Source organism: Dipodomys merriami, unplaced genomic scaffold, assembly GCF_024711535.1.
Source record: "Dipodomys merriami isolate MVZ:Mamm:240054 unplaced genomic scaffold, mDipMer1.0.p SCAF_900, whole genome shotgun sequence".
NCBI classification, from domain to species: Eukaryota; Metazoa; Chordata; class Mammalia; order Rodentia; family Heteromyidae; genus Dipodomys; species Dipodomys merriami.
Window position 1 is genome coordinate 147,608 of NW_027206514.1, and position 13,501 is coordinate 161,108.

General features: G+C 54.4%; 1 protein-coding gene across 1 annotated transcript in view; it reads left to right on the forward strand.

Annotated features, from left to right (window-relative positions):
• Nucleotides 1–12,296, forward strand: part of LOC138821254 (nectin-1) — a 70,586-nt gene extending 58,290 nt beyond the window's left edge. The window contains exons 6-8 of the mRNA XM_070013391.1: nt 10,215–10,362; nt 11,514–11,589; nt 12,165–12,296. Of these exons, the coding sequence (XP_069869492.1) occupies nt 10,215–10,362; nt 11,514–11,589; nt 12,165–12,296 (356 nt within the window). The remainder of the gene's footprint in view (nt 1–10,214; nt 10,363–11,513; nt 11,590–12,164) is intronic.
• The last annotated feature ends 1,205 nt before the right edge of the window (nt 12,297–13,501 follow it).

Below are 13,501 nucleotides of genomic sequence, written 5' to 3' on the forward strand. Positions count from 1 at the left end.
CAAGGACCCCTGGGAGAGGGGGAGGGACAGATGCCACGGTAGCTGTTGAGCACAAAGTCCTGCCCGTGTGTAGGCCAGGCCACATCCTCCACACCTAGGATTAGGGCAGGACGGTCCCACAGAGGAGAAGCCGGCAGCTGTAGGCAGCTGGCTGGGCCCCTCTCCGTGGACGGGGGGGACCACCATGGACAGGGCAGCCTTCAGATGCCGATCTTCGAATGTGATGCAAATAGGTTGCTTGAGTGGTCACTTCCTTGGTTTTTCAGGCTGTCTGTTTAAGTTAATTTTTAATTTGCACAGGCAATAAATGCTTAATTACGTTATTAATATATTGGAAGAGAGCAGTGGACAGAACGTCCTAATTGGCATTTAACTAGAGCGTTCCGGCAAATTAGCCAAGACTTTCTCTGGCTGTGCTGAAGGAGGGCAAGCCAGTGAAGGCCAAGCACCACCTCTCTGGGAGGAGCTCTGTGCCAGAGAAGCCAGCCCAGCCCCTTCCAGGCCTTGGCCACAGGATACCAGAGTCCAGTGATGGTTTTCTTTCTTTTTTTTTTTTTCTTTTGCCAGTCCTGGGGCTTAAAGTCAGGGCCTGAGTGCTGTCCCTGAGCTTCTTTGTGCTCAAGGGTATTGCTTGAGCCACACACCACTTCCAGCTTTTTCTGAGTAATTTGTTGGAGATAAAGACTTTTCAGCCCAGGCTGGCTTCGAACCGCAGTCTTCAGATCTCAGCGTCCTGAGGATAACAGGCATGAGCCACCGGCGCCCGGCTACCACTCTTAACTTCTATTGTGTCTGGCTTAGAAAGAACTTTCTACTCGTTAGGTGATAGCTCCTTCTTCTACCCAAATCCCAGCCCTTGCCCTGCCCCGCCCCGCCCTCAGTAGAGCTGAGGAGCCAAAGCCGGACTGCCTGACTGGAGGTGGCCTGCCCGAGTGGCCGAGTGGCCACGTCCATCCTCCGTGCGGCCTGCCTTTGCCCCTTCCCGACTGCTAGGCCTCATTCTCAGATACCTGGAGATCTGGAACTCTCCCTGGAGACCCCCTGACTCTGCTCCCTCCATCCCCTTAACCCCACCTGCTCCTGACTGCAAGATGGTAAAGAGGGTGAACTCAGTGAGTAGAAGGACTCATTCATTCACGTGCATTCATTCACCTAGGTCACACTTTGAGTAACCCAAGGACCCCAGGGACCCCAGCTTCACGTACAGGTAGTGTCATCCTGTCCACAGGCTATGCAGAGCCGCATGTGGAAATACAAGACAGGAGTGGCTAATTTTGTTCAGGAGGGTTTGAGGTCATTTTCCACCTGGGCCTTGAAGGATGTATAGGAGATCTCCAGGTTCCATGGACTCCAGGTAGAGACTTTAGCCCCTTACATTAGTCTAGCACATGGAGAACTAACATCTTCAGAAAAAGCTTGCCATTTGCCCCCAACCCACCTTAGAAAGTGTGTGCCAACCATGTTCAAGGGCAAGACAGGGCAGGAGGAGGAAGGAGGGGATCTGGAGAGGGTCGGGAACCTCCTAGGGTGGAGGAACACTGCACCCGGCCCTCGGCTCCTGGGTGCTGGCTCCTGTGGCCCCAGGCCCTATTTCCCTTTAAAGACAGCCAGGCTAGGTCCTCCTCTCAGCTGCTACTGGCTCTCCCCATCGCTACCACCAGCTCCTAGGTAGCCACGGACAACCACCGCTCCCTTGCAGCCACGTGCACACGCACGCACACCATACCGGTGTCATGTCTGGCTCCATGGCCAAGTACTGGGAAAGGCACCGGGATGGCTGTGCTGGCCTCGAGAGCTAGCGTCAGGGCATCGACACCCCCTGAGCTCAGAGAACTTGGCCCAGAATAACACCCGGATCCCCGAGGATTGAAAACAACAGGCCCCAGACCCAGGCAAGTAGGGCAGAGCCTCCGGGGCTGGGACTTGTTAATAAGATTCTAAAAGATGAGCAGCCAAGTCGGGGGTGGAGTCAGGGCTGATCCAGGTGTCAATCATGAGGAAGAGGCGGGCCCTGACACAAACTCCGCCTCTTGTGGGTATCGGTGATTCCGTGAATGAGTCCACGTGAGGCTTAAATGCCAGCTCTGCTCTTTCTTGTTGCCATCATCGGTCATTAATCATCTTCATCTCCACCTCCAAGACATGAGAGCCTGCGTGACGCAGGCCTCCCCCCGTGGGCCAGGCCTCCCCGAGACACTCATCGTGAAGCCTCACCTGTGAGCTTCAGGAAGCAAGTTTCCACCGTGGTTTCCACCATTCCTGGGAATCTGCCTAAAGGGAGAATTAGACGCTGAGCTAAAAGCCCAGGCAGGGGAACTCCTGTGCGAGGCCAAAAAGAATAACTCAGCCTAGCCTGGTGCAACATCGTCAGCTATTGGAGGATGGTCACTGGTCAACAAACCACTTTGCCAAGATGCTGCTCTTTGGAGCCAGGTGAAGATGAGTTCAAGTCTTGGCCCCTTGGTCAATAGCTGTAGGGAAACACGATCTCAAGAGCGAATGAGCTCTCAGCCAGCATCGCACAGTCCCAGTCACCTCTGAGCTACAGGAGGTAATGATGCCTCTGGGTGAGTTCGTGCAGTATAACAAATGCACCCTCTGGTAGAGATGACGGTGCGGGAGGGCACGCTGTGCCTTCCAGGGGCCCACACTGTGAAATAGAAAATCAAATCTATTTTTTGAAAGTTCCAGTTGTTCCAGGTGTTCGTGGGGGGAATTACCATTTCCCTCTCATTCCAAAGGAGTTGAGATAAAATACTGTTTTCGAAAACTAGTCTGACCTGCAGAGGATGAGCGTTCAGGAGTGAACACTTTAACCTTGGCCTAGCTACACTTTAACCTTGGCACAACCAACTCTTAGACTTCGTGGGGTTGGCAGTGGGACTCAGTCCTAGTGGTTACAGCCCTGGATAAAGAGGGAGGGGTAGGTGAGTGGGTGGGTGAGTGGTGGACAGGTGGGTGGGTGGGTGGATGGACAGATGGATGGATAGACTGATGGATGTTTCGATAGGCAAGTAAACCTCTGAATCTTTTCTTGTGTGCTTGGCCTAAATTGATCAACATCCTTCGTACTTGGACTGCCTATCTTCCCCCCAGTGTGGGGATCGTTGTGTGTCTTTGCTATGTGTTATCTCAATGACTGGGGTCACCATTTGAGCTGTTGCAGTTCCTCAGAAGCTCTTCCATGATCAGCTCACCACCAATATGTCCTGGAAGCAGTGTGAAAGGAAAGACACAGGGCTGGAGGGTCAGACTGACCATGATTCGATCCCACGTCCGACGTTCACCAGCCGCGTGGACCTCGGGGGAAGTGCTTGCCTTCCCAGAGCTTCATTTCTCAATCTATGTGAACAGTTTGCTGGGATGGCCACAGATGCCTCAGAGATCGCACTCGCTGTTAGAAAGGCAGATAAGAATGGCACCTACCACAGGCAGTTGCTATACGGATTACAAGAAAATAATCTTCTTGTCAAATAGTCAACACAGTGCCTGGAACAGACCCAGTGCTCAGACAAGTTTGGTGAGAATAGCATTTTTTCTTTACTGCAATGTTCACTACTGCATAATCTGCCCTAGGCAGGGAATCAGAACCTGCCAGGGAAATGCTATCAGGTATTAGGACACTTGCCAAATCCTAGGTAAGACTCTAGCTCTGTGCTTCCAAGTTATGTGGAGACCACCACCCTCTTTGGGTTTTTTCTTTCCTGATCTGCACACTGGACGTCCCCCCAGCTGGGTGGAGGGAGACAGGAGGGGCTGGGGTGTGTCTCTCAGAGCAGGGTCCTGGCTGGGAACCCATGCAGGACCACCCTCGTGCATGGGGCCTAGGGCCAGCTGAAGGATATGAGGCCCTGTTTGCTCCACAGCAAAGATGTCTAGTGCAGCCTCCAAAGTGGCATGGGCAGAAATCTCCCAGGTCCCATGGTAGAACATTTGCCCAGCATGGATGGGGCTCTGAGTTTGATCCCACAGCACAGGAAAAATAATAAGATAGAGAAAGAAAGAAAGAAAGAAAGAAAGAAAGAAAGAAAGAAAGAAAGAAAGAAAGAAAGAAAGAAAGAAAGAAAGAAAGAAAGAAAGAAAGAAAGAAAGAAAGAAGGAAGGAAGAAAGAAAGAAGGAAGGAAGGGAAGAAGGGAAGAAGGAAAGAAAAGAAGGAAGGAAGGAAGGAAGGAAGGAAGGAGGAAGGGAGGAAGGAAGGAAGGAAGGAAGGAGGAAGGGAGGGAGGGAAGGAAGGAAAGAGAGAAAGGTCCCAGAACTCCTTAAAGCAGAAAGCAAGAGGACAGGCCTGAACGTGGGTCTGTTCAACTAATCAAGATTCCATGTAAGGTTTTAGTAGTTTGTTAAGCTCTTTTTTTTTTTTTTAACATTTTTAATTAAGTGATGCCTTACCAATGGTGAAGTATGCAGAGCTCCAGGGCCCAGTGCTGTGTGTATACAGATGTCCCGCCCCCCCTCAGATTAAGGCGGGCTCCCTCACCCTCCCCAACTCCACCAGCCACACCCTCATGCTAGAATCCAAAGAAATAGAAGCATATCACATGTACCTGAGTGTCTAGTGCCTTTACCTTAACAGGACACCTGTATTGTACAACCACGCTCCCCTGAGTGTGATCCGGTGTGGGAACGGGCCACAATACATTCATGCTGTCAGCAAGGAATATATGACTTGTATCCAATTTGGACAATTATAAATCAAGTTGCTACAAGCACTGGTGCAGGGGCCCACCCCACTCACTCCTGTTGCGTACCTACCCCAGGGTAGAATTAGGGCTGTAGATGCGGTTTGCTGAAGGGGTAGGGCTGACATAGACTCCACCAGCGGCACCGGAGAGTTCCCATGGCTCCGCCCTGTTACCTATTCTTGGTATCAGCCATCCGTTTTGTTTTAGCCATACTGGCCAGGAAGACATGCCTTGGATATAGAAGACCCCACTAAGCTAGAACCACTCAAAGCCACCAGATTAGCTGAGAGGTGCTGGAGACTCACACCTGTAATCCTAGCTACTCAGGAGGTAACAGCTCAGGAGGATTATATTTCAAGGTCCACAGGGGCCAAAACTTAGTAAGACTTCATCTCAACAAGGAATGTGGGTATGGTGGGATGCATCTGAAATCCCAGCTACACAGGAGGATCATAGTTCAGCACTCTGCCCGCCCCCCTCCAAAATGGCAAGACTCTATTTGAAAAAAAAAAAAAAAAAAAACAAGCTGAAGCAAACGAGGCTGGGGACACGGCTCAAGTGGTAGAGCGCCAGCCTAGCCAGTTTCGAGACCTGGAGTGCAAACCTTAGTATCCTATCACCCGCTCCCCCAAAGCAGCCCCTGGGGAGCCCGCTGTCAGCCTTCCCTCTGCGCGGAGCCCTTTCCAGCCTGGGTTTCCCAGGGTCGCCTGCCTGGCACTTCCATCACTCAAGGTGGCGGCTTGTAAGAGAAACTGGGTGCCTGGCAGGGTGAGGGATGGAAATGTGACAGAACAATGGCTTCCCCGGGCCCTGGGCCCTCCCCCAACCGGCCCTGGCTGCCCCGCCTCTGTCTAAGACGGCTGGGGGGTCAGGTCCCTGCTGGACAGGGTCCCCACGGGAGATGGAATGTGTGTGAAATCCCACTAACGCCCTCCAGCTGGGCCTGACCCAGGAGACCTCCGCTCAGAGCCCCCTCCTCCTACCTAATGACAACTCAAGGTGGGAAGGGGCCGGGGGGGGGAGGGGAGGAGAACATTCCAGATGGACAGTATATCATGAGCAAAGTGGAAAGGGAGATGCTCCTCAACCCTCCCCAAAGAGGGCACCTCTGAATCTCTCTCTCTCTCTCTCTCTCTCACACACACACACACACACACACACACACACACACTGGGACATCCTGACTCCCCCCCTCCTAAACCCACACAGGAATACCACCAACACTGATGACAGGCAGGGCTTTGGGCTTTGTGCCGGGGACTCTAACACCCCTCACCTCCACCTTGATGTCATGTGACAGGTACAAGTGATTCCCATTTCCGGGGGGCTGGGAAGGTAGGCCTCTGGGCAGTCGTGTGACTGGGAGAGCGAGGATCCTAGCTGGCCCTGGTTAGCAGCCCCCTCACCCGCACACCCAGGCCTGTGGTGCTACCTAACGGGGGATTTCACTTAATCTGAGGTGGGCACACCCAGGGGTGTTGTCATGATCGCCAGGGGAGAGAAGCAGTCGGGAGGAGATCAGGCCCACTGATGTGTGAGGGAAAAAAAAAGACTCGATCGGCCAACTTGAGCCAAGGGGCATGCCTGTAATGCAGGCTGCCGCAAGAGGATCACGTGATCCGTGACTTCACGATCAGCCTCAGCAACATAGCAAGACCTCATACTAAGTCAGCCCGGCACAGTGGCGCAGGCCTGTAATCTTAGCTACTCAGGAGGCTGAGATCTAAAGATCAAGGTTTGAAATCAGCCCGGGCAAGAAAAATCTGTGAGCCTCTTTAATTAGCCACCATAAAAGCCCAAAGTGGAGCTGCTGTTCGAGTGGCAGAACACCAGCCTTGTGAATAAGCTAAGGCACAGACAGCAGCCAGGCCCTGCCTGAGTTCAAGCCCTGGTACAAATAAAGTCACCGAAACCCAAGTCTAGCAGTGGCAGTCTCTAGACAGCTGAGCCTTCTCAGAATTAGGCACACAGAGACACACACAGGCGTGATGCCCATGCACAGACAGGGTGTAGCCCCAGCTCTCTCGGGCACCAGGCTCCAGCCCCGGCCCAGCCAAGCCCAGCTGCCTGCAGGTGACAAGGCCTTCGCTAAAGCTGTGGACTAGGCCCGGGGAAACAGATTGGTCACGGTGTAAGCAGAGAGCGTCTGGGGGCTCCATGCCAGAGCTCCAGCTGGGGCCCTGGCCAGGCCCCCTCCTCACAGCTGTCAAGGGGGGGGGCTCAGAGACAAAGCAACCAGGGGCCCCGCTTGGGGCAGGGAGACTCGGTAGCCCTGTAGTGTCTGCAGAGGGACCATTTGAGGATGGCAGTACCCAGTGAGAGTCCACGAAGCCTCCCAACTCAAGCCAGGCAATGCCACACATGCCTGAGTCCAAGCATCCCCTGGGCCACTGGTCAGCTGAGGGACCTTGGGCAAATTACTTCACCTTCCTGAGCCTGAGTTTGCTCATGAAGAATAGCATTATCTAACTTTGCAGATGTGATATGAAGATCCAAACGACCCCAGTTCGGTCAAGGCCCCTGGCACAGAGCCTGGCATGCCACAGACTGGAGGCTAACATTTCCTCCTTCTGTGTGTGTGTGTGTGTGTGTGTGTGTGTGTGTGTGTGTGTGTGTGTGTGTGTGTGTGTGTGTGTGTGTGTGCACATGTGCTCCAGGAGTGGGGCTTGAACTCAGGGCTTAAGCACTGTCTCTTCCGTGTGTGAGTGCATGTGTGTGTCTGTGTGTCTGTGTGTGTGTGTCTGTGTGTCTGTGTGTCTTGGTCATGGAGCTTGAATTCTGGGCCTGGATGCTGCCTCTGAGCTCAAGCCTAGTGCTCTACCACTTGGAGCCACAGCGCCACTTCTGTCTCTTACTTGTTTTTTTTTGTTTTTGTTTTTGTTTTTGCTGAAGGTAGGCTGGCACTCTACCACACAAGCCACAGCTGTACTTTCAGCTTTTTACTGGTTGACTGGAGATAATAGTCTCACAGACTTTTCTACCTGAGCTGGCTTCAACCCCAAATCCTCAGATCTCAGCCTCCTGAGTGGTTAGGATTAAAGGCCTGAGCTGCCAGTGCCCAGCTAATCTACCACATACTCTTGTTTTCAATTTAAGGAAGGCAAAAGGCCTTCCCTTGACAAGTAGACCCAGCATCCCTGAGGGGGTAAGGGGTCAGCCCCAGAGAGAGGACCCCTGGCAGCACGGAGTCAGGGCAGGGCTGAGACCCCAACTCTTGGTTCTGATTCATCTTCTCCCTCCTGTGGGCTCTATGGGGCAGACCAGCCACGCAGGACTGGTTATAGTGGGGGAAAAAACCCCTGGACTTCATAAGCCAGAGAGGGCATTGCAGGCTTCCCCACGGCCACACCCACTCAGCCCCTTGGAAATGCCAGCCTCCCTCAGCTGGACCCATAGAAAGGGGACATACGTCCTTGGGTCGTGTTCAGGAAAACAGCCTGAGGCCTCTAGGTGAGAGCGCCCCCTGGTGGAAGGTGAGGTTGGAGTGGCCAGGGCTGGCCGCCAGGTTCACGGAGCACCCTGGGCAAGCCCTTCCTGCCCAGGATGGCTGTGCCAAACGAGTCACACAGAGAGGCGCCCACAGTCCAGGGACAAAGGAGAGTCCCAGAGAGGAGGAGAGGCATCGCAGTGCAGGAGGCCGGAAGGGAAGCATGTTCAACAACACCGGGAGGCTGGATCACCTGGCAGGGGGGGCAGGGAGAGAGGCCCTCCCAAGACAGTGTTTCTGCACCATCCAAGCAAGAGGAAAAGCTGCAAGTGCCCAGGCTGACTGGAGGCCGAGGGGCTGGCTGGCTGTGGCCACAGCCTAGTCACTGAGGCAGCCCCGGACATGCGTGCTATTTGGGATGTAGGAGCTGCTGGGGAAATCTCACGGGATCAGAGGCAGGCACTAGATCTCCTGCAACTCCCACCGCGGCCTACCCCGACGCCACAGGTGCTGCTCTATAGGCAGAGAGGGAGGCCGGGGAGCAGAGCAAGAGGGATGAAGGCACAGAAGAAAAATGCACGTGCAAAGATGCCAGGGGTTAGAGAAAAGGGGAGAAGGGTTTTGTTTAACCAAGGTAGTTTCCTTGCCCAAGAGGTCTGGAAACAAAAGATTTGATGTTGGGACATCTGAGTCCCTATCTCTCTCTCTCTCTCTCTCTCTCTCTCTCTCTCTCTCTCTCTCTCTCTCTCTCTCTCTCTCTCCCTCTCTCCCTCCCTCTCTCTCTCTCTCTCCCTCCCTCCCTCCCTCCACCACCCCCCCCTCTCTCTCACACACACACACACACACACACACACACACACACACACACACACACAGAGACAGAGACAGAGCGCCCAGCCCTGGAACCTGTAATTCTTACCCAGAGCTGCCTTCCAAAAGACACCCCCCCCCGCCCCCCTTGGTCTGTTAGTTCCAGTGGCTGTGGGAAGATGGAGGGACGCTGGACCACAGCCTTTGTCCAGAGGAGTGAAGGAGATGGGCTATATGGGGGCCCCTGCCAGATGCCCCTTCCTTCATGATATTGAAATGGAGTGGTGGGGGGGATGCAAGTGTTTGTCAATCCACTTTAGGAAAATTGGCTACATGATGTGTATTGCAAACTACAATTTAGCATCTCTATTCAGGTCCTCCCCAGGCTTAATTACACATAATACATTGGCAGGGAGGAAGCAGGCAGGAGTGTGTGTGTGTGTGTGTGTGTGTGTGTGTGTGTGTGTGTGTGTGTGTGTGTGTGTGTGTGTGTGTGTGTGTGTGTGTGTGTGATTCTCTCCTCAGTCCTTCCTCCCTGAGCACTGGAAAGACCAGAGGTGGGGAATGGAGCCCCACAGAGGGAGGGACACAAAGCGCTTCCCACTCTCCGTGGCATTACACACCATGCCCAGAGACCTGTAAGCCCCTGGCCCCGAGATGGATGGGGGCTCAGCCCAGACAGAATCAGCTCCACAAACGCTACCAAACTTCCAGGGCCCTTTTCATTCTGAGGCTCAGAGAGGTTGAGTGCTTGCTCCAACCTAGAACAGCTTGCCTGGTGCCACCCCTTCCCCCCTCCCCACCCCCACTTCCTTCCCAGGGAACCAAGAGGCAGAGCTCCCTCTCATAAGCTGCAGCTTCTGGGGCTTACGGAAGAGACTTCGTTTCACCTGGGAGTCCCCAAGGTGCCCCCTTCCCCTCCAACTCACCACTCCCTTCTTCCCTTCCTGCTCCTCTTCCTCTTCAGAGCCAGGAGGGCAAAGCTCCAATTAGCACATTTGCTTGTTTAATTGGGTGGGGAGGGGAAGGAAATTGAACTCAACGGGGATTTTCCCTGCAGGGCCAGAAACGGGATGAAGAGGCTTGCCCACCCCACCCACCCTCACCCCCCACCTCCGTGACCCAGATCCCACATCACAGCCAGGCCTGTGGTTCGAGTCCTGGGCGCCGGGGCTCCGTCCGCTCTGGGGCCAGCCAGCCCCTCCTGCCCCGCGTGTCCTCGGAACACTGTTGACCTGCCTGGCTGACTCTCCCCCTCTCAGGCACACACACACACCCTCTCTCTCTGTTCCAGAAAAGCCCCTCCACCAAGGGGGCCTGGGGAGCACAGCCAGGCTCCTGGGAGGCGCCGTGGCCATTCTGCTCGTCCTCGGCGTGGCTCTGGCTGTCCTCTTCCTGTGTTGCCAGCAGCAGAAGAGCCAGCTAGCGGTGGACAGCGACGGGTGAGTGGCGGCCAGGCTGCGCCTCTGACCACAGCTCCCTCACGTCTCGCACCCGCCACTCAGGGCCCCTCAGCGGTGCGGTTCCCTTCCACCTGCGGGCCAGTGGCGTCTGACTTTGGGCGGGAAGACTTCAAGCCCAGCACAGAGATGTGTTATACCCTCCACGGCTAGAGGAAGTAGATGTGCAATTATAATCCATGAGTTATAGATGTCCCAAAACGCTGCCCAAAGAACCTCAATAATAGGCCCTGTTTCACATTCTTCCATGCGGAGATGGCATCTACTTATAGATGGCTTCTGTGAGTAATGTTTTATTGTGTTTTATTCTTTGAGGCAAGGTCTTGCTCTGTTGCCCAAGTTGGCCTTGAACTCCTGGCCTCATGTGATCCTCCTCACTTTAGCCTTCCAATTGCTGGGATTACAGTCATGTGCCACCACCTGGTGGTGATGGTGGTACGGGGGTTTGAACTCATGGCCTTGAACTTGTTGAGTTGGCAGGCTACCACTTGAGCCATGCCTCTGGCTCAACATTTTGCTGACAATCGTGGAAAGAAGAGTCTCTCAGACTTTTCTGCCCAGGCTGGCCTTAAATCTCAATCCTCTGATCTCCAGATTATAGGCATGAGAGACAATTTTTTTCCTAATTAAAAAAAAAAAGTGAAGAGAACTCCATGATGAACAAAAGCACATTTTAACTAAAGCAAGGAGTAGAATGTCTGATTTTATTCTTTCCTTTTGCCTTGAGCTCTGGTATGGCTCAGCATGCCTCTATTACCGATCCTGTCTTTAGTTAAAACGTTCCGTTCATCATGGATTTTTGCATTCATTTTCATTTTGAAATATCACACTACATATTATTTACAGAAATGGGTGAGGTTTTAGTTTTGCATCTCCACTGTTTTACCCCTGGTCTCATTCCCGGGGCCCTGGATGCCAGCTTCTTTATTGCTCAGAAATCTGGGAGTTTTACCGGATGGGCTGAGATACCCAGGAAAGACTGACAGACCACCCTCAGCATCTCACCCACCATCCGGATAACCCACCGCACCCCTAGCCCTGGCCGCAGAGGCCTGGCGCCTCTCATAGCGACAGGCAGGGGGTCCCACGGAGTGAGACCATGCGGTGAGCTCACCCTTGCTCTTTTCCTCCAGGATGGACCTGTCTCCCTCCCAGAAGCTGGAGCCTTTTCCCAACAGGCAGAGTCAACTGGCGCCTGTGGACATCCAGGTGGGCCTGGGGCAGCAGAGAACCGAATGTCTAAGTTGGGGGTGGGGGGATAAAATAGAAGACAGCCCCGGAGAGGACGCACACCCGTGGGCAGACCCCACACGGACAGATACTGGCCTTCCCCTGCCTTCACCCTGCCAGGTGCCAAATTGGAACGCTTCCTACCTAGAACCCTGGGGAGTAGGGAGAGAGCCCCCTTCTCCTACCATTCATTCATTCATTCATTCATTTTTGTTTTGGTTTGATTTTGTGCCAGTACTGGGCCTCGAACTCAGGGCCTGCCTGGGCTGGCTTCCAAGAGTAGCTAGGATTGCAAGCTTAAGCCACCGGTGCCTGGCTCCTTTATTCCATTTGTATTTTTTTGTTGTTTGGGGGAATGTTGTTTGTTTGTTCTTTGAGCGTTCAATGAGCCCCCATGCAGCATCTAGCTCTGGGCTGTTTCCAGGCAGAGGCTGCAATGCTGCAGGCTCGGGGTATGCATTAGGGCCCCCCCACCATTGTGTGGGGCCTCACCCAGAGGCCCGGAGCCGGCATGGAGAAAGAGGTCTGTGCAGTGTTCTCTCCTGCTCTTCTAGATCCTTCACCTGGAGTCCCAGCGGCCTTCACAGCAGGAAGAAGAATTACAGCCGGAGCCCCTACTCCCTCCATACTATGACCTGGGGGTCACCCCTGCCTACCAGCCCTTGGTAAGGATGACTGAACCCTGAGACCAGTGGCTCCCCTATTGACTAGAAAGGAAAGAGGGGACGGTGGGGGGAAAGGAGGGATGTGGGAGGCTCACCCGAGAAAGAAGCCTGGGTCCTGGGGCACTGGGCAAAAAGGGGTGCTGAACGCTGGACAGACAAGCGGGGAGGTGAGCCTTCCAAAGAGACAGAGCCCAGCCTGACGTGCCCCCAGCTCTGCAGCGGCACCCCAATCCCCAGTCACGTCAAGCCCCACCTGAAGCCAGCACTGGCTGCACAGTGGCTGTGGAGAGGGCCAGCACCCACTAGAATGGCTGCAGCCTCTGTGCACACCCCTTTCAGCAGACTCGGGAGCTGGGGATGGAACCACACGGTGCCAGCCCCAAGTCCCAGGCCAGAGCGCCTGGGCCCAACGATAATACCCTCTCTCCTGGCACCCGCGGGAGAGTCAGGCCTTTGTCTCCCCCGCACATCTATCCTCCCTCTTGGCTGGAAGTGCCAGCAAAGGCCCACTGTAGATGCCAAATCCTGCTCAAGGAAGTGGCGTTCTGTCCCTGGGTGCTGGGCCTACACCTTCTGATACAACACAGGGGTGGGAGGAGGGAAGGGCCATTCGTTGGTCACACCTGGACGTGAGCCGGACCTCCAAGGAGCGGGAGACATGGGAACCCCCTCCCCAGGCAGCGGCTGGTCCACTGGGTACATTATCCTCACCACCAGAGAGCGTGCTGCAGCCCGGTGTGCACCGCGTGGCTCCCACAAAGGGATCAGAGCCACCGCGCAGAGCCCCGGCCGCTTTTCAAACACATCAACCTCACAGCAATCTAAGCTGTGAGCCCTGTGATTGCTCGTTGGATACAGGGGGAAACTGAGGCTCGGGAATCTTTTCTTTCTTTTTTCTTTTTTTTTTCATTCAGAGCTGGTACTTTCCCACTTGAGCCACACCTCCTCTTCAGGCTTTTTAGTGATTCATTGGCCATAAGAATCTCACGGTCTTTCCTGCCCAGGCTGGCTTCAAACCCTGGTCCTCAGAACTCAGCCTCCTGAGTAGCTAGGATGACAGGCGTGAGCCACCAGAGCCCAGCAAGCTCAGGATGGAGAGAGAAAGCCAGGTCCCTGCCAGGATGTAGGCAATGATGCTCTCCTTTGCCGTCCAGTCACGAGCCACCTCCCGTCAGGAAGGTGAAGGGGTGGGGGCTGGGGTGGGGGGAGGATTGAAGCACAGAGGG